Consider the following 19,773-nt stretch of genomic DNA (forward strand, 5'->3'; position numbering starts at 1 on the left):
GACAGAAGACTGGAGTTGGGTTTCAGCATATATATTATAGCTATTACTGCATATCCAGGATATCCAATGCCTTATGGCTCCCATGGGCACTGCACACGCATGTGCATGCACGCTCGCACGCATACACACACACACAAGTGGTGTACCAATATACATGCAGGCAAGACACCTACACACATAAAATAAAGATAAGTAAATCTTTTTTAAAACATGCCCGGGGTCACAAAGGGTGTATCAGTCCTAGAAAACAAAACTCTCTCTCTTGATGTTTCATCTCCTGGCTTAAGCTCACCCCAGTTGTATCAAGCTCAGAACCTTTTAGCTCACAGGCATATGAATTAATGGATCCTGGTGTTTACTGAATGACCATTGAGTAACACCCCTTATTTAGAAAAAAAAAGTAGGTAAAAATATAAAACCTTAATTTTAGTATTTTGAAAATCAATTAAAAGTAACTATGAGAACTGATAAATTTGTCTCCTTAGTTCATTAATCTAATTTAATCATTTTGCTTTGTAGATATGTATCAAAACATCATATTGAATCCCACAAAAATACAAAATTATCTTTAACTAAAATAATTGTAAAATATTAAGATAAAATATAAAAAGTTTATCTTTAGACTCAGATACATAAATAAGCAGAATAAGTCCTAATAAGCTGAAACTTTCTTAGAAGAAAAATTATACATAAGATATATATGATGAAATCCTTATAACCAGTCTAAAATACTTAATAATCATTTTAATATCATTATCTTTGCAGATAAACTGACAACCAGCAGTTCTATGACAACTTCAGGTCAGCCTTAATAATATTATTATTTATTTTATTTATGATTTTATTGTGAGAATGTGTGTGTATAAGTATGTGTGTGCACATGTTTATGTTCATGTTTGTGGGGTGGTGCATATAAGTGTGTGTGCACCTGTTATGGTGCACTTATACAAGTCTAGAAAAACATTCTTTATACCAGTGGGTTCCAGAAATTAAATTCATGTCATCAAGCTTCACAAAATCGTTTTCTGAGATTATTAAGGTTTATACATTTGAGACTCTTAGTTTTAGAAATAAACATGTTAACAACTGAACAACAAAATGAATAAACATAAAAACGAGCCAACTAATTGCTGTATTTACATCATCATCATCATCATCATTTTGGTTTTTCAAGACAGGGTTTCTCAGTGTATCCCTGACTGTCCTGGAACTCATTTTGCAGACCGGGCTGGCCCATACTCACAGAGATCCACCTGCCTGTGCCTCCTGACTGTTGGAATTAAAGACATGTGCCACGACTGCACTAAAATCAATTGCCAAATCAGTTTTACTTTCTTAAAACAACTTGGATTCCCACAACAATTCTTGCATTGACTTCAGGTGGGGTCAATAATTATCAGCACAGTGAAGATCACATCACACTGAACTCCATAAATATATACAATTATTCATCGACTAATCAATAGCTGTAAAACAAATTTTAAGAATCATAAAAGATTTATCCTTAGATCTAGATAAAAATGGAATATCTGAATGAATATACACCAATAATTCACAATCAGGCAAAATTATATGAACTATTATATTTTAGATACATTTGTTTTATTTACTCATTCTATGAATGAATGTTTTGTCTGCTTATCTAAATGCACATTACAGGCATGCCTAGTACCCATGGAGGTCAGAAGAGGGTTCCATATTCCTGGTCCTGCCACACTGGATGAAACATTAAAAGTACACATACCTTTTTATTAAAATATGTTATATAATTATGATATCACTTATCTTTGCAGTCCACTGACAACTTCAGGTCAGTATTAATGGCATATCTACAATAGGTGCAACAAGAGCAGATCACAACAACCCAAGTGACATATAAAAAGCTACTCAAACTGTAACCATATTTAACAATATTTTAAATAATAAATTCAAGTATCAAATCAACTTTCCTTTATTCTAGCATTATTGGGTAACTTCTCAACCGCAATTTCTATAACAACTTCAGGTCAGTTTTTACAGCATCAGATTGACTTAGGTTGTAACAATGTTTTACATTAAATTTATATCATAAACTCAAGTATCAAATCTACTTTGCTTTCTTCTAGCATCTTTGGGTAACTTCTCAACAGCTATTGCTATAACCACTTTAGGTCAATTCTTATAATGTTATGTTGATTTTCATGAGTATGGACAACTATTTATCAATTAAAAGTTCTGTAAAACTTAAAATTAAACATAAATTTATATTTCTATATCTGGACAAAATTATATATATATTAACATGTACTAATAATTTACAATAAGCTAAAAATGCCAAGGTAAAATATTGTACAAAGGAAATAAATAATGAATTGCTAATATCCATTTAAAATATGTTACTTTAATTTTACCCATTTTTGAAGATAAACTACTAGTCAGCATTTCTATGGAAACTTCAACCGAGTATTGATAGTATTATTTGTATATTTATAGTTTTCACTAATATTTGTATATTCTCTGATGCCTTAGCAGTTAAATAATAAACTCTAAAGAAACACTGGGCTTAACAGCTTGCAGTTTGAAGCATAAAATTTAACAAACATGCTTAGATATTGGGAACTAATATCTTAGTTGCCTAACTTTACTCTTGCATTCTGATTTTTAAAACTGTCGTTATTACCACGTGCCAGGGATGTGACCACTACCAGTGAAGTGTTTTATCGAAAGGATGCCAGTTTCATCATATACTGAAATATTATCTTCTTGCTATATTCTCTGTATATAACTTAGGGCTGTTCTGTAAATGAAATACTGTCGTAAATCAGTAATAAAGTACTGCTGGACCCATTCAATCATTTTATTTTCAGTAAGAGTGTAATATAAGATAGTTCCCAGGATGTTACTTTCTTACATATATTAATTTATTTATCCCATACATAAGGGTGTGCATATCATAGTGCACATGTAAGAGCCGAAGGACAACATGTGAGAGTCAGTGATTCAGATGTACTGATTAGACACACCAGTGGAGTAAAACTGGTGCAATGTTTGAAATGTAAAATAAAGCCTGACTCATTAATTAAAATGATTTATCACCAATAATAACAATTCTAGGGCCCATGAAAAGTTCTTAACATTGAACATACCCACAGTTTTGTTTAGTCACAGCCACAGATCTGTTGAACGTACGAAAAACTGTCATTTAGCCCACATTCATTTCCTCAGTATGAAGTAATATAACAAGTTCTAAAAACCACATTTTTATACATTCAACTTCAAGTAATATTAATTTACTTTGAAAAAATAAGTTAATCATTAAATTTCATCCATCTAAAGTGAAACCAAAAGGTAGTTAAAATGTTTCAAGACATTCTTCATGAAACTTAAAATTAAGCAACAAGCGTGTGTCCTTTCTTTCGTTTGTCAGTGTACAGATTCATTACATGATTCATCTGAGTTACTGCAGTTCTTTTCGCAGCATAAAACATCATAAGAGGTGTACATGGAATGGCTCAGGGCTAGGACAATAAGCACTAGAAATAATAACAAAAATAAACTTAAACTTTTTCTCCCAAATGATGTTGAAGAAAACAGTTGAGCAATAGTGAAACCTAGCTGAGCATATACCCAGGGTCATCGGGAGGAAAGAAAAGCAGGTACAGAAAACAAAGCAAAACACCCCATCATTTGAGTTACAAGAATGTGGTCAACATACACTTGGGCTTGTCTTTCTTATTAGAAATAAGAAAGTGATGTTCACAATACAGATGAAGAAGTAATAAAAATCATTGAGTTGTATCTCATACTGAACATACCAAGCGCGCACTGAGCTCTAGTTATAATTTGTAGTATCACATACAAATGTTATATAAAATTCTTTATGCTTGATAAAGCATGGTCCAATTTACTCATTAACTAACTCTATAAATTACCCCTTATTTACTTAGAATTTTTGAACTTTATAAACATTACATAAAACATAAATTATAAATACAGGTCTAAGATGGTGCTTGGATATTTCTTGTTACTGCAATGTAGACTAAAAATAAAGAGAGAATTGATTTGGACACCATTTCAATGTGAACAGCCCAGCAACTCGTACAGGGAAAAACAGAACCAATTAGGTCACTTCACCCTGTTCCTAACGACTTACCTCAAAATAATATTTTATAGCAACAACTGCATATTATTATAAAAGACAGATTTTTCCAATACTAGATTTCAAACATGATTTCCAATTGGTGATGCTCATTTATATCTGGTAACTCATGCAACAATAAAACCTTGCTTTTTGACTATTTTCTTTCATTGAATTGACTTAATTAATTCATAAGGAATTATTGTAAGATAACTAGGTAGTAAAATATCATATTCTCCTTTACATTAAGTTCATGTAGCACGAGTCCTGATTCATACCTCTCATTTATTCCTCTCATACAGCAAGACACTAGAGATTTATAGAGAGGAACGAGGCAATTAAACTTGAAAACCGCCGTTTCCAAGCAGTAATTTATTATGAATATGTCTTTCAGGGATGTTAAGTTTATTTTCATTTTTATATGCCTTGAAGATAGAGTTTGAGAAAAACCAACAAACACATGCATCATATACCTGGCATTAGTACTATAATAAATTCTGCCAAAGAGAATTTTTGTATGGTAACAGGTAAAAGTCCATGTGGATTGTATTCTTTTGTTCAGCTGCCTTTGTTGCCAATTACTGTAAAGTTTTACTAACCAATTTGGAGTACTAGAGGGGAGCCACAGGAGCTAAGGCCACATTACACAGATTGATTTCTTGGCTGCTGCAGTGTGCCTGGAGGGGCTCTTTTGGGCACTTGCTAGTATGCTTGAAGGCTTCCCACAATGTAGCTTGTTCTACTCCTTTGTTGCCGACAGTGCAGGCAATGATTTCAGAAACATGAAAGATTCGATACTATGGGTTTGCTATATTTCACACAAAATGCAACATTTTGCTACTCATCCACTATGTGGTAGAAGTTAGAGATTGGAGAGGGGGAAATGTAATGGGCGGTTTTTGTGAAGGAAGTGATGGTGGGCCAAAAGAATCTAGGAAGGACTGTGTCCTTGATTGAACTGCCACAACCAGGGATGTAGAGATTTTATCCATTAACAAGTATATTGTAGTCTGCATTTGAGGAAACACGAATCTCCTACTCCTAAGCTTCTTCACTCTTTCCTGACACGCCCCCAGCATCATCACATCTGGATAAATTAGACCTTTCTGTGTATCTGATTTCGTTTTCTGACACAACATCATGTGTATTCTATACTTGCACATTCCAGTTACTGCCAGGAATTCTTCAGAGTCAAACTTTAATTCGAATTCTCTTGTGAAGATGGGTTCAACCTCTGCCTACTTCCCTGTGCTTTCATTGCTCTTTTAAGGTCTCATTAAAACTAACTAGCACGCAGCTCAGCAGGTAGAGTGGCCCCATCCCGCTTACCTGGGTTGTTACTTTCCACGCCACCTTATAACTGGGGCGTAGATACCTACATCCTCTACACTCTCAAAATGGAAGCCAGGTGATCAGAATGTCGAGGTCACCTTCAACTACCTAGGGAGTTTGAGACCAGACCCAGACCAACCTGCCCCCAAAAATTTTACAAAAATGATAAATGAATTATTTCCCTACATTAAGTTCTGTGAGAACAGATGCTATGCCACAAAGGTTTTTTCTTCTTTTATCGTCTATCTCCACCTTGTAGAATGCCATGATGCAAGTAGCCATAAAAACCTTGTGGATTAATGATCACTACAGGTAACATCTTGGTAAGAGTGCCTGCAGATGCAATGAAATACCAAAGCCAAAAGCAAGTTGAGAAGGGAAGGGTTTACTTCAGCTTACATTTCCACATGATAGTCGTTCACTGAGGAAAGTCAGGACCAAAATTCACATGGAACAGAAACCTGAAGTCAGGAACTGAAGCAGAAGTCATTGAGAAATGATTCCTTGCTCAGCCTGTTTTTCTATATAGCCCAGGACCATCTACCCGTGGTTGGCACCATCCACCGTATGCAGAGCCCTCCCACCGCTATCACTGATTTTTAGAATGCACCACAGACTTGTTCACAGGCCAATCTGCTTGGGACATTATGTTCTCAAATGATGCCAGACTGAGTAAAGTTGACATAAAACCACTCAGCTCAGGAATCAAAGCATCCCAAGTACCATCCCTTTCCAGTGAGGCTTTGAGGGTTAACGACAATAGAGAGACACATTGCGCTCCAGGAAGCAAAGATCCACAGACAACCCAAGTCTCACATATTCTTAGCAATGGCCCCAGTTTGAGTCTTCTAAGCACTAAATTCATGGAATTTTATGGGCCTTTGGCAAAAATAATATAGACATGTAAGGAAATTCTTTTTTTTTCCTATTTACTTATTAAGAGTTTCTGACATACTGTCAAATATTGTGACTTTTGTAAATTGGGACAGTAATTAAATGACTTGCTTGACATAGAGATCTTATATTTTAAGTATAATGTACATTTAGATTTAATAAATATGTTTATTTCTATTTTTATTTTACTAAATTAGATTATTCTGCCGCTTGAAAATAGCTCTGATATTTATGCTATTTTTAGATGTTAGCTTTTCCATTAGTTTCCCAATGGAAACTTTATGTTCACTTTAGTCAGAGCAAAGTTTTTTTAAAAGTCTAATTTAGTTATTTATATGTTCGCCAACCCTGTCTATAAATATCCTCATACAAGATTTAGCTTGGTGAATACATGATTCCTAATGATTTTATGGGAAGCATAAGAAATTTCAGAAGTCATTTTGCTTGTTATAGTTTTAAGCGCCAGCAGATGGCAGTACAGTGTTTCCCTTCATGTTAAGAAAACCTACTCCCTACACTTACTAGCAGCACTAATAGAACTCACTGGGAGAGAAGAAAAAGATGTGAAGTTGGGAAGGAGACACAGTAGGGGATATGGAATGAGCTAGGGGTACAAATGATCAAAATACACTATTTTCAAATACTAAAAAATATTTTTAAAAGATAGAAATAAGGGGCTGGAGAGATGGCTCAGAGGTTAAGAGCACTGACTGCTCTTCCAAAGGTCCTGAGTTCAATTCCCAGCAACCACATGGCGGCTCACAACCATCTGTAAGGAGGTCTGGTGCCCTCTTCGGGCCTGCAGGCATACACACAGAATATTGTATACATAATAAATAAATAAATATTAAAAAAAATTAAAAAAAAAGATAGAAATAATAAAAAGCAAATGTTAGGGAGTTAAATTTCCAAAAATCCTTAAAGCATCATTGATACTTTTATCACAAAAACATTAAAATTTTCACATTGCTCTGAAAAACAAATGAATATTATCTTGCGGGGGTATGAGAATATGTGTTATTCTTAGAATTTCAAAGTTAATTTCTAGAAGTACGTGTATCTTGGTATGTGTCTGTGGTGGTTTGAAAGAAAATGAGTCCCAAAGAGAGTAGCACTATTAAGAGGGGTGACCTTGTGGAGTAGGGGCATCTTATGGAGGAAGTGTCTCAAGGTAGAGGCGGGCTTTGATGTCTCATATATGCTCAAGATACTGTCCAGGGACTCAGTCTACTTCCTGCTGCCTTCATATCAACATGTAGCAGCTACCTCTCCAGCACCATGTCTGACTTCATGCCCTCATGTCCTGCCATGATGATAATGAACTGAACCTCTGAAGCATGCTCCCTGCCATGATGATAATGTGTTAAACTGCTGAAACTGTAAACCTCCCCACCTCAATTGAATGTCTTCCTTTTCAAGAGCTGCCTTGGTCATGGTGTCTCTTCACAACAATAGAAACCCTAAGACAGTCTCTCTATATCATATCCTTGGAGGTGGGGCAGCTGAAGGATAAACAAGCAGGCTGAGAGCTACAAAGTGGCAGCACCTGACTTTGATCTAGCACAGTAGAGGGATGTGTTTGTATTGGATGCCCTAAAAGAGTGGCTGTGGCAAGAAGACAAGATTTATGGAGCAGAAATAGCTAATCGATTTCTGCAGTTTTATTACATAATGTACTTGTAACTAGACATTTTATCTTACCTCAAAGTGGTTTACTTTGATAACATTTTCCTTTCAGAAAGTACAGACTTTATGAACATCACTGTGTTTTCAAATAATTAAGTTGTGTGTAAATGAATTATTGGATAGATGTTATAATAAACTTTACAATATATTGTATCATCTCACACAACATTTTTCAGGGTATGAAATTGAGGACCTAGGTACTTTTCCATTGCTCTGTTAAGAAACCATGACCAAGGTAGCTTAGAAATGAAGGCATTGAGTGGAGTTTATGATATCAGAGGGTTAGAGTTCATGGTCATCATGGAGAGGAGCATGGCAGGTAGGCAGGCATAGCACTAGGGTAGTATCTGAGAACTTATATCATGACCCATAAGTACTGGGCAGAGAGAGAGGCAGAGAGTGTTAACTGGGAATGGCTTTTGAAATATTAAAACTAGTCCCCTGTGGCATCCTCTCCAACAGGGTCACATTTCCTATTCTTTCCCAAGGAGTTCCATTCACTGAAGACCAAGTATTCCAATATATGAACTTATGGTGGCCATTCTCACTCAAATCACCATAAGTATTAAGTGATTAAATTAAAAGTTTACAAAAATTGAATGAACAGCATCAACACTCACATTTAACATTGTCTTTTATAGAACTTAAAATACATTGAATTTTTGTAAATGATTCATCAAGTGAAATAAATATTCCTTTTTACAAAATAAACTACATTGATCCATTATAAATTAAGTAATAAAGAACACACAAGAAATATCAGCCATTGTATATATCCTGCCTATTTGAAAGTTATTCAAGAAACTTACAATGTGAATTTGTATTTTTAGGCAGTATCCCAGTAGAGTGCCAGCCTGGTTCACGACCCTGTGCTAACACTTGGAATTGTATAGCAACAGATTTATTTTGTGACGGAGAAGTGAATTGTCCAGATGGTTCAGATGAAGACACAGAACTGTGTGGTAAGGCCTCCCACTTTCTTTTACTCTTCTTCATTTTTCTCCTCCATGACTGTACACAGACACACACATGCGTGCATGCACACAAACTACACACAAATTCATGTATGCGCATATGTACATACATTTATATGTATGCATATATATGTACACACATGCACACACTTTTGCATATGCATTTACTCTGAAAGAAGGGGAAATTATCTGCTCTAATATACACATGCATAATTTGTCGCAAAATCTAATAAATATGTTATTTTTAAACTTATTTGCATAATATTAGATGCAACTAATTGTACACAATACCATTTGAGAACTCTGCAAAAAATATTGTGATCAGTCACACATAATTCAGGTAGAGAGGGAGTGTCAGTTTTTTAATTTCCCCTTTGTCTTGAGCTGCCATGGTTCTTAGGATTAAGCACTAATAATATAATACATTTTCTAGATATTTTCATCATCATATAATGTCACTTCTCTTGCCCCTACTTCACAGTATCAACTCAGTGAGCATCATTCCCTTTTCTTCACTGTTTTTCTTTTTTTCTTGAGTTCTATAAATAATACAGTTATCAATAATAATAACAACAACAATGATTTCTTAATATAGTGGTGTTTTATGAGTCTATTTTCTTATTCATTCTGTTCTCATTTCAATTGTATTAATAAACACTTAATACAAACACTACACCAAACATTAATCTAGATAATCTAAATGGAATCTCTCTTTGATTTATAGTTCACTGCAGTTTGCTTCCATTTAGAAAAGGTTACCAGGAAGAATCTTATCAATGTAGATTCATTGTACATACAATAATGCAGTTTCATTGTAACCTATCATCATGTAAATTCAGATTGTAAGCAGTGAAAAATACCATTACCTTAAGCTAGCCTACAATTCAATTTGAAAACTTAAACAAAGCTTGAATTAAGCCTATTTTTGATGTGATTCATAATCACCTTTTAATTTATTTCTGATTTTTGAGAGAGGCTCTGGCCTGGAGCTCACATTATGAAGCTTCTACCTATGGCCTCTTAGTGCTAAGGTTGCAGACCGAGGTGTAGTACCAGTCAATCTTACAAAGCTTGTAAAGGTGATGTTGTGCACAACTCGTAGGGTGTTTTGAGGCAGCAGTTTCCTTGTCTGTTACCATTGCGTTCTTATATTCCTTCACTCCAAGGTGAAGATTTGAGTGAGGAACTAAATTTGGAAAACTACCCATCTACTAGGTCCATACTTCATAAGACAGGCATTGGGTCTGTTTCACAGTAACAATTCAACAAAAAGTAACTACACTTGAAAGTCTTCCACTCAAAAAATTTCAATACAAGTGCTGTTGTATAAATTTCAAACATACAGAGCAGAACTATATACTTCAATGTGCAGTTGGCATGAATTGGAAGAAAGTGCAGACTATGGAAAATTTCTATTTTATATAACTAAGCTACTTCAAAGGAAGATGGTGATCTGTAAACTGTGTTTTTCTCCCTTGGATTTTCCAAAACCTTTTTTAAAAGAATATGATCCAAATGTACCATCAAGAGGAAACAAAGGCGATGCTGATTTATGTTTCAAAAACAACAATCCATATCAGTTAGACACGTAGCTTTAAATCTATGTACTGAAGATAGGAATTGATGTAACAACATTACACAAATCAAATAGTTTAAAAATGTCTCACTTGTTTGGACTTTAACATCATTGAGTTCATCATTTTCAAAATAAGTTGATAAAAATTCATATCAAAAATTAATCATAAGACTAATAATGTAAGGATGATAGATTGTCTCTAAATGAGTCTTAAAGTAATATATTATATTTTCTGGGTCACAAGATGAATCTAAGCATCTAAATTAAACATCTACCTTTGCTTTAAACACAGTTGCTTTAAAATATCTGCATGATATTTTTTCAGTATATGGTGGCTTTATATTTATTAAACCTAAGGTCACCCAGCTTTCATAGGACTCTCAAGTTTTTGTGTGCATATTGTCTCCATTCCTTTATATGTATTATAAAGTTAGCATCGTATCTATTTCTGAAAAATAGTTTCAAATCATTGTTTAGCCAAGGTAGCAGAAAAATCAATCTAAAGAACTCTCTTCAGGCAGCAGGTGTTTCAGAGCACAGGTGATCTTATTCATTTTAATCAGTGGTGGTAGTGAGCCCCCGAGCCGCAGACAACCCTTCAGCACCAACTCCAATGTTTAGCAGCAGGACGCCATCTCAAAGCCCTTGTACATCAATCCATACTCAGAGAAAAGTTTATAAGCTAATTTAAGAATTCTCTCTGTAAGACACTGACCTTTGATCTCTCCCTATTTATTGATTTTACCCCAGCTGTGCGCTCTAATTCTAGTTTGTGTTATTAATAGAGTCATATTAATGATTGCTTCCGTACCGAGTTTCTGTATTTAGTCTTTGGTTATTTAGGTTTGTACAACTTATCGCTGACTATAGCTAAAGTAAGATTGCTTTAAATTGTGTTTCTCTTCTGATTAGCATTGCATCAGCAAGAAAGTTTGCTTGTTAGCTGACCTCTGTGGAGAAACGATGCTGACTCAGAGCTCTTAGGTGAAGGTGCAGCACTGTCCCTAAGTTGGCAGGTGTACTTGTAGTTTGCATGTTCGAATGTGAGCATTTGATACCTTTTGGTGTGTCTGTATAGATCATGATTAATTCTTGTATCTTGGACAACTCAATGACTTAAGACCAATGGAATCGATAAATAATGGGCCAGCAGAGGGAGCTTGTGGCAGGCCCCAAGTTCATGTCATCAGGACTGCTTGGTGAATTCAGGAAGCGTGTCTGATGGCTAGTAGGATGACTGCTGTCATTTGCAGATTCACTTGTTACCCCTCAGTGTTTGTTCTAACGCTCTAGAAAATCAGGAGGCTCTCAACAGGTCACAGAATCAAGATCTAAACATTCTACTCATTCATATTTGAGATATATTTTTAATTCTTATTAATCCTGAGATCCTGTCTTGCTTCACTGCCAGATATGTAAAGTTGCCTTTATTCATACACATCGTCAAAGGGATACCTAAAGCTACCCTCCAAATCGTCCATCTTGACAGGATATTTTTGACATTCTAAGCATTGTTATTGTAAAGAGTTTAATACTATTGTAATTTAAATGCTTTCAGGGATAGTCTACACTTTTGTTTATATTCAGGACTGACATGGTACAATTACTTCAAACTAAAATAGAGATTATTTACTGGAAATAAAATGTGAAGATTCATAGAAAACTAAACAAACAAATTGGTCATATTCTTTTGGACAGACAAGACACTGTGATACAAAAATCCTAACCACTTAAGATGACAACGGTTCTCCTAAAGCAGGCACAGTTACTTGCCTAGGCGTTAAGGATGCCAGTTTTCTGCCCTGTCACCCTCTCTTACTTGGCTCTTTCATAAACAGTTCACAGGCAAGGGGACATTTGGGAACAAACACAATTTAGTTGTAGAATAGCTGATTATGTAATTCAGAAACATGACTCCACATGACTGCAAGTACAGACATCTGAGGAAGTACAGAAAAGTCTTTTGTCCCTGAAGGCACTGCAGTAAGATCCACCAAACAGAGAATAATCTCAACCCTTTAGAAAATTGTAAATCAAGTTATAAAGCAAGATGCTGTTGACTCCCTTTCTCTAGAGATACATCAGAAATAAATCTGGAGAACGAGTAAATTCACCAGCATAGTAAATAGTGATTACAGGTATTTGAAATGTTCTGTTTTCTCCTATTTTTATTTCATTCCTTTTCTGTTTTCCTGATCCTTCTAAAATGGCCTGTAGTACTGTTTAAGAACATTGCAAAAGATGGAAATTTCTAATTTAATTTTGCTGTTTAATGTACACTGTCATGGTAATTGCAGATAGAAGCCTCCAAAAAAGGGGGCATGCTGTGAATATTATTTATGAACCAAGAGACCTCAGGAGAATTAATTAACCCCTCCTATTCGAAGACTGCTTATATCTAACATTACCTAACATGTTCACACAGCCACAGCTTGTGACGGAAGGTTTTTGTTGACGGAAAATTCTGGGTCTTTCCAAGCTGATCGTTACCCAGGGTCAGACAGGTCAGGTGTTGTTTGCCGCTGGATCATCAGGTAAGACACCATTTTCTATGTCCTGATCTTCAGTCTGAAAATCTCCCAACATAATATCCCCTTTCCTACAGTATATTTAAAATAATTATAGTTTTATTTATTACCAACCTATAGATTACTTTGAAGTTCCTCTTTAAACCTTAACCCTAAAAATTACTCTATATCAATAAACGCTTTGTCTAAGAAATAGCAGCAGCTCACTGGGATCTAAACCACTACTACAAAACAAATTTGCCATCATGATAAGGCTTAATCTAACTAGTCAATTAAAACATTATTTTTTTCTTTTGGAAACTACTTATTATATGCCCCACCCCCAGGATCAAAGTATTGGTAAATGCAATGAGTTTTATACAAGTATAGAGGATTGATTAATTCAAGAGAAAACATTTAAGGTATCATTAAAATATTTAGGAAACTGAATTTACTCACCCTTAAATTAATAGCTATATTTAGCACCTGGTCAAAGTTCTATAATGTTTTAACACCTGACCAATGTCATGTAATGTGGACATCAAAGATATGTCATGTGTTTTCACATCTAGCTTCTTCATATTGAAAATGTGTGCATTCATAGACATAAATATCTGTAATGGCGTAAATGAATGCAGACAGATTATAAAAATATATACAGCTTTAATGGGGAAATAGACTTACAGGACCACAGGTTCCTGCGGAGAACAGGAAAGCAGAAAAAGGGGCTGCTGGGATCACGCCTGGCAGATTTATCAGTAAACATTAGCCCCCAATGGGCGGGGCTTATCCCTACATCTCCCCCTTTTGTCTAAATAAGACAGAACTAAACCAAATACAACTATATACAATAATAACAAATAATAAATATAACAAACAATATTGAGAACAAAAGTTTTGGTAAACATTCTATCTCAAGGAGTCTAAATAACGTAGAGAGTAACTACAATTATATAATCTTCAACTCCGTCAAAGATCTGAGAAAGGAATAAATATTACTTAACAAATGAGAGATATCCAAAATGTGCAACAATTGACAGAGACAACTGACTACTGGGCAATCACCCAAAGTCTCGTTTGCAATGTTGAGTCAACCAACTTTGACTAAGGCCTAACATAACTGACATACCATTCTTAGAACTATCCTACCCTGTCTTGGCAGGATAAGACAATCCTGTTTCATCCACTTAGGGATATTCTGTATCTTTGTCAGAAGTTGAGGTATGGGCTTTTCTTAACCCAAAGGCCAGTTCTGCCAAGAAGACAAGCTCCCAGTGGAGTGTCTTTGGTGCTCAACGTTCTCTTGTGAGTAGAGTGGCATTGCCAGGAGTAATTGTGTCTCGTTGGCACAGAATTCTAGGTTAGATTAAAGGCCATTTTCTACAGCTCTTCGAAGAGGCTGAAGATCATACTATCTATACTAAATATAATCTCTATGTATCTAAAAGACCTGATTAACCTAAAAATAAATATGACAAACATATAATTCTCAATACCTATCTAACTTGAAGACTAAAAGAATAAACAACTGTGCAATATATGAAGACAATGATCTTTAACTGTAAGCAATGTCATTATATAAATAGTATCAGAGGTAGAAATGTAAATTGTAATATGGTAGATGTATCAATACAATATAGACAAAGTTATAAGCATACTCTTATACAAAAATAGAGGTAGGAACACTCACATTCAATATTCAATATATCAATATACAAGAAACAGTACCAATACAATTTTCTAAAAACAGTAATTCACAAATACCAATCATCCCATCAAGCCAGTTAACCCCCCCTTTTTTTGAAAATACCCCTCATTCCATAAAATATCACCCCATCCCCTCAACCCTAAACCAACCATTAAAAGATGTCCCTAATCCTGAGGGCAAACTCTGTTGGGAGAGGGGATGTCGTCCTCTAAGATTGCTTCTAGCTGACATGGGGGCAATGTTCTTCTTAGGGGGTCCCGTGAAAGCAAATGATGGTAAAATTCCCAATTTAACCTTTGACCTAAGAAAATTGTAACTAGTCTCTGAGCGTTTTGAGAAGGTCTGCCCAGAGTGTTGTCAAAAATGTGTACTATTCGAAGTTGTCTCATGTAGTTGGTACCAAAAAACAGGTCTAATATTAGTGCTTTAAAAAAAAAATTCATGACGTCATAAAAACCAGATTGAGTTGATGTCGTGGGGCCCCATCTTCATCCTGGAAACTTCAAAGATTACTGTAGGAAAATTTGTTGCTTGTTATGGGAAATTTATACATTAACAACAAGGACATATACTGACATATAAAGAAAGACACAGATATGAGGAAAGGCAAAGAAAGTTTAAGACATATATATATAAAAAAAATTAATACTTACAGAACATGTCCATCCATCAGTAATTAAATATTTAGGGTCCCTTAAATTCTTTGAAGATAGGTATTTTCCTGTGGAGATAAGAAAAGAACCCTGCCCCCAACCTATCTGTATTACTTACCATCAGTATGATCGCCATCCTTGTGATTGAAGACTCTTAATCTCAGGGTCGTGGGTTCGTGCCCCACATTGGGTGCCAAAATGTAACGGCATAAATGAATGCAGACAGATTATAAAAATATATCAGCTTTAATGGGGAAATAGACTTACAGGACCACAGGTTCCCGCGGAGAACAGGAAAGCAGAGAAAGGGGCTGCTGGGATCAAGCCCAGCAGATTTAGCAGTAAACATTAGCCCAAGGTGAACACGCCCCCTAATGGGCGGGGCTTATCCCTACAAATATCTTTCCCCCAAAATTCCCATATCCACATTGCTCAGAATCTATAGCTATTGGATCAAAATCATTATAGAATGCAATAATGAGCAAAACATGTTTCATACATATCAAGTGGTCTACAGAAAGGTTAGTTAAGATACAAATATGCAATGTTGAATACTACATATAGAAAAGTATCTATTTCCTTTTCAAAATAAAGGACTCTAAAAATAGTTCTCGTTTGTTCCTATGAAATTCAGTTTCAGCGCTATGTCAAATAAAGAATTCACTCTTTTCCTACCTACTTCAGGACTTAAGTTTAAAAGATTAAAAGTAATTTTTGCATTTTCTGTCTTCTTCATCATTGACTTTATCTTTTCTAGTGGTTTTAAAACCAGATTAGCTCAACATTCCTCTGACTTCCTTGCTCTCCTCCTCTCAGTCTGGGATGAATTTCTGCACTCCAACTTGATCTATTTGTCTATAGCATAATCCCGTGAACACAAAGCAAGTCTGAGCACAGATTTTCTGCCATATCTACTTAACCTACTCTTAAAAACTTATGTTATTGCCACAACATAATAACCCCATAAAACGGAAACTGCAATGAACCCATCTTGTTTCTTGCTATGAACTATCACTAAAAGTTACATTGATATCATTCAATCCATAAGCATAATATAGTATATAAAAATATTACAGAATACAAATGTGATCCAATGAATATGACTTAGAGTCACAAAATTTCTGGTAAAAAAGACAGCAAGCATATGATTAGTACTTCACTAATATTGTTAAGGTTAGATAAAGTGGAAAGGGGAATGTGGAATGTACATATTGTGGAACATCTTTATTCAGCCATAAAAAAAGGAAGAGTTTCTTATCCATGTTTTATGATTGAAACTTGAGACCATTAAATGAAATAAGCCAGAATACATGAAAGACAAGTCCTACAAAATTTCAGTTAAGTGTAGTACTTAACAGTGCTAAATTCATAGAAGGAAGTAGATTAATGTTACTGAGACTAGAGGGACAGAGCATTGGAAAGGTTCTGTTTACTGAATGCAGAATTTCAATTGTGCTAGATGACAAGGTCCTAAATATGTGTAGTTATAGAACTGTATTGTGTGGTTATATTTGCAGGACAGCTTACTCCATATGCTTTGTCACAAGATGGAAAACCCAATCAAACTGTAGAATGCGTTGAAATTTATCACACCTTAAGAACTTTTTTTTTTCTTTTCTCTTAATTTAGTGTAAGCCAAGGACTTTCCATTCAGATCAGCTTTGGATATTTTATTGCACATTATACTGATGTGTTAGATATTTATGAAGGTATAGGACCCAGCAAAATTTTAAGAGGTAAGTTAAAACAAGCATATAGTTGATTATAACAATGAAAATAAATGGGAAGCCTTGACAGTAGTCATGTTTCTCTTCAAATTTTGATCAGAATAATAAGTTGTCCTTTAAGTCTGTAAAGTAAATATGGCTATCACTGTCAAAATAGGAAATAAGTACTGTATGTTGACTTTTTGCCGTAAAACTAGTGTTTTAAAATCATGTGAAATTAATGTTTTTTAAATCAAGTGTCATTTATTGTTCAAATGATGATTCCATTTATTAAAGCCAAAAAACCTTAAGATTGCAATACCTTGTTTTCAAAGCACTACATAGAACAGTTTACCATTAATGCATGGACAGTGATGGAGGTGAGAAAATGCAGGAATCAATACAGACCCATGAACTGTTGTAAGGAGTGGCTGCTTGTTCCTCCCTACTACCTGGCTAGCTTAGCCCCATAATAATCACACAGAAACTGTATTAATTAAATCACTGTTTGGCACATTAGCTCTAGTTTCTTATTGACTAATTCTTACATCTTAATTTAACCAATTTCTATTAATCTGTGTATCGCCACATGGCAGAGGCTTACTAGGTAAAATTCCCAGCCTCTGTCTCCAGCAGATCCATGGCTTCTCTCTGACTCTGCTTTTTTCCTTCCATAATTCAGTTCTGTCTTCTCTGCCTACCTAAGTTCTGCCCTATCAGGCCAAGGCAGTTTTTTTTATTCATTAACCAATACAAGCAACACACAGAGGGGACTCCCACATCAACGAACTTCATTCCAATTGGCCAAAATGACACAGCCTAATCATTACATACAATGAAATCAGGGGAGGGGGGTCCAGAAACTTAAATAAGATGAAGAAGACAATGTGGAATAAAACACAAATTAATCAGCTTTCCTTACAACTATGGGGAAGTTGAGAAAATAAGTTTCAAATAATTCTCGATATTAAAGATTAATAATTTCACCTTTGAATTGCATGAATGATGAAACATAATCCTGATCTAGTTAGATGGTTTTGATTTATTTGTTAATGATAAATATTTAAGCATATGTCAAAGATGCATATTTTTTGCATATTATTGATCGGATATTGTACTTGGTAATCTGTGTAAACTTTCTAATTTAATGTTGCGAATATGATTGCAAAATACATATTTCAGAAGAGTAAAGTGAGATAAAAGGAAGTAAATTAAATTCAGAGAGAGAATGTTAGAGGCAGAAGTCAACACAAAACTTTCTTCAGTAAAATATAGAGGAGTTATGTGCTGTGCTCTATCAGTCTAAGTGAAGCAATGAGGATGCCTACAATGCATGAAATCATATGTTCACATTCACTTAAACTAATAGAACAGTCAGATGATGTTTCTGTAGCTTTAAACTACCGTTCCTTTCTCTTTCTCTGTTTTTTTTTTTTTTTTTTTTTTTGGTTTTTCGAGACAGGGTTTCTCTGTAGCTTTGGTGCCTGTCCTGGAACTAGCTCTTGTAGACCAGGCTAGCCTCGAACTCCCAGAGATCCGCCTGCCTCTGCCTCCCGAGTGCTGGGATTAAAGGCGTGCGCCACCACCGCCAGGCTTCTTTCTCTGTTTTTTTTGAGAAAGGATTTCTCTGTGTAACAGCCCTGGCTATTCTGGAACTCACTCTGTAGACCAGGGTGACCTCAAACTCACAGAGATCTACCTGCCTCTGCCTCCCCTAGGAGGTTTTTTGTTTTGTTTTTTTTTCATTATTTATTTATTTTACATACCAACCACAGTTTCACCTCCCTCCTCTCTTTCTGTTCCTTTACCCACCTCCCTTTTAGCCCGCACACCCCCTCCTTATCCATTGGTGATGGTGCATGCAACAAAAACTGCAGTTCCTTAAAATAAAGATTGATATAATGCCCATGTTTAAATACTATGGGTCAAATAAGTATCTCCAAATCAAATACATCATCAATGTATATTAGATGTAGATGCCAACATCCACAGATGCTAATTAGAATCGTCCCTGACACTTTCAGTCATCTCACTAAATGTCTCCCAATTCATATGAAGCATAAAAAACTATACTGATTATAAAATCTCATTTTCCTATAGATATGAATGTATCCTGCTCCATTACTTGTTGTAATAGGAGCGGCAGAGCTACGTCCCTGTCACCTAGCCGCCCGCATGGCTAGCTTTATGCCCTGAAATAATTACACGGAGACTGTATTCTTTTAAACACTGCCTGGCCCATTAGTTTCAGCCTCTTATTGGCTAGCTCTTACATATTGATCTAACCCATTTCTAATATTCTGTGTAGCACCACAAGCTGGCTTACCAGGAAAGATCTTAACCTGCATCTGTCTGGAATGAGAGAATCATGGCGACTGCCTGACTTGGCTTCTTTCTCCCAGCATTCTGTTCTGTTTACTCCACCCACCTAAGGGTTGGCCTGTCAAATGGGCCTAGGCAGTTTCTTTATTAATTAACCAATGAAAGCAACAGATTAGAAAGAAATCACTCCCACATCAATTACTCTTAAAATACGTAGGTTTTATTTAATGTATTTTCATATATTTACCTTTGCAGTTAAACAATAAACAAACATTGAGATAATTCGACATGTGGATGT

General features: G+C 35.3%; 1 protein-coding gene across 2 annotated transcripts in view; it reads left to right on the forward strand.

The window, feature by feature from the left end:
- The window catches only part of Tmprss15 (transmembrane serine protease 15), a 106,006-nt gene that overhangs the window by 17,513 nt on the left and 68,720 nt on the right, over positions 1 to 19,773 (forward strand). Inside the window, exons 6-10 of one of the 2 annotated variants that reach the window (XM_057765654.1) lie at positions 766 to 801; positions 1,961 to 2,009; positions 8,864 to 8,991; positions 13,005 to 13,113; positions 17,077 to 17,183. In XM_057765654.1, coding sequence (XP_057621637.1) covers positions 766 to 801; positions 1,961 to 2,009; positions 8,864 to 8,991; positions 13,005 to 13,113; positions 17,077 to 17,183 — 429 coding nt within the window. Of the gene's footprint in view, positions 1 to 765; positions 802 to 1,960; positions 2,010 to 8,859; positions 8,992 to 13,004; positions 13,114 to 17,076; positions 17,184 to 19,773 lie in introns of both variants that reach the window. The other variant, XM_057765655.1, reaches the window with a different exon arrangement.

This window comes from Chionomys nivalis, chromosome 3 (assembly GCF_950005125.1).
Source record: "Chionomys nivalis chromosome 3, mChiNiv1.1, whole genome shotgun sequence".
Taxonomy (NCBI): domain Eukaryota; kingdom Metazoa; phylum Chordata; class Mammalia; order Rodentia; family Cricetidae; genus Chionomys; species Chionomys nivalis.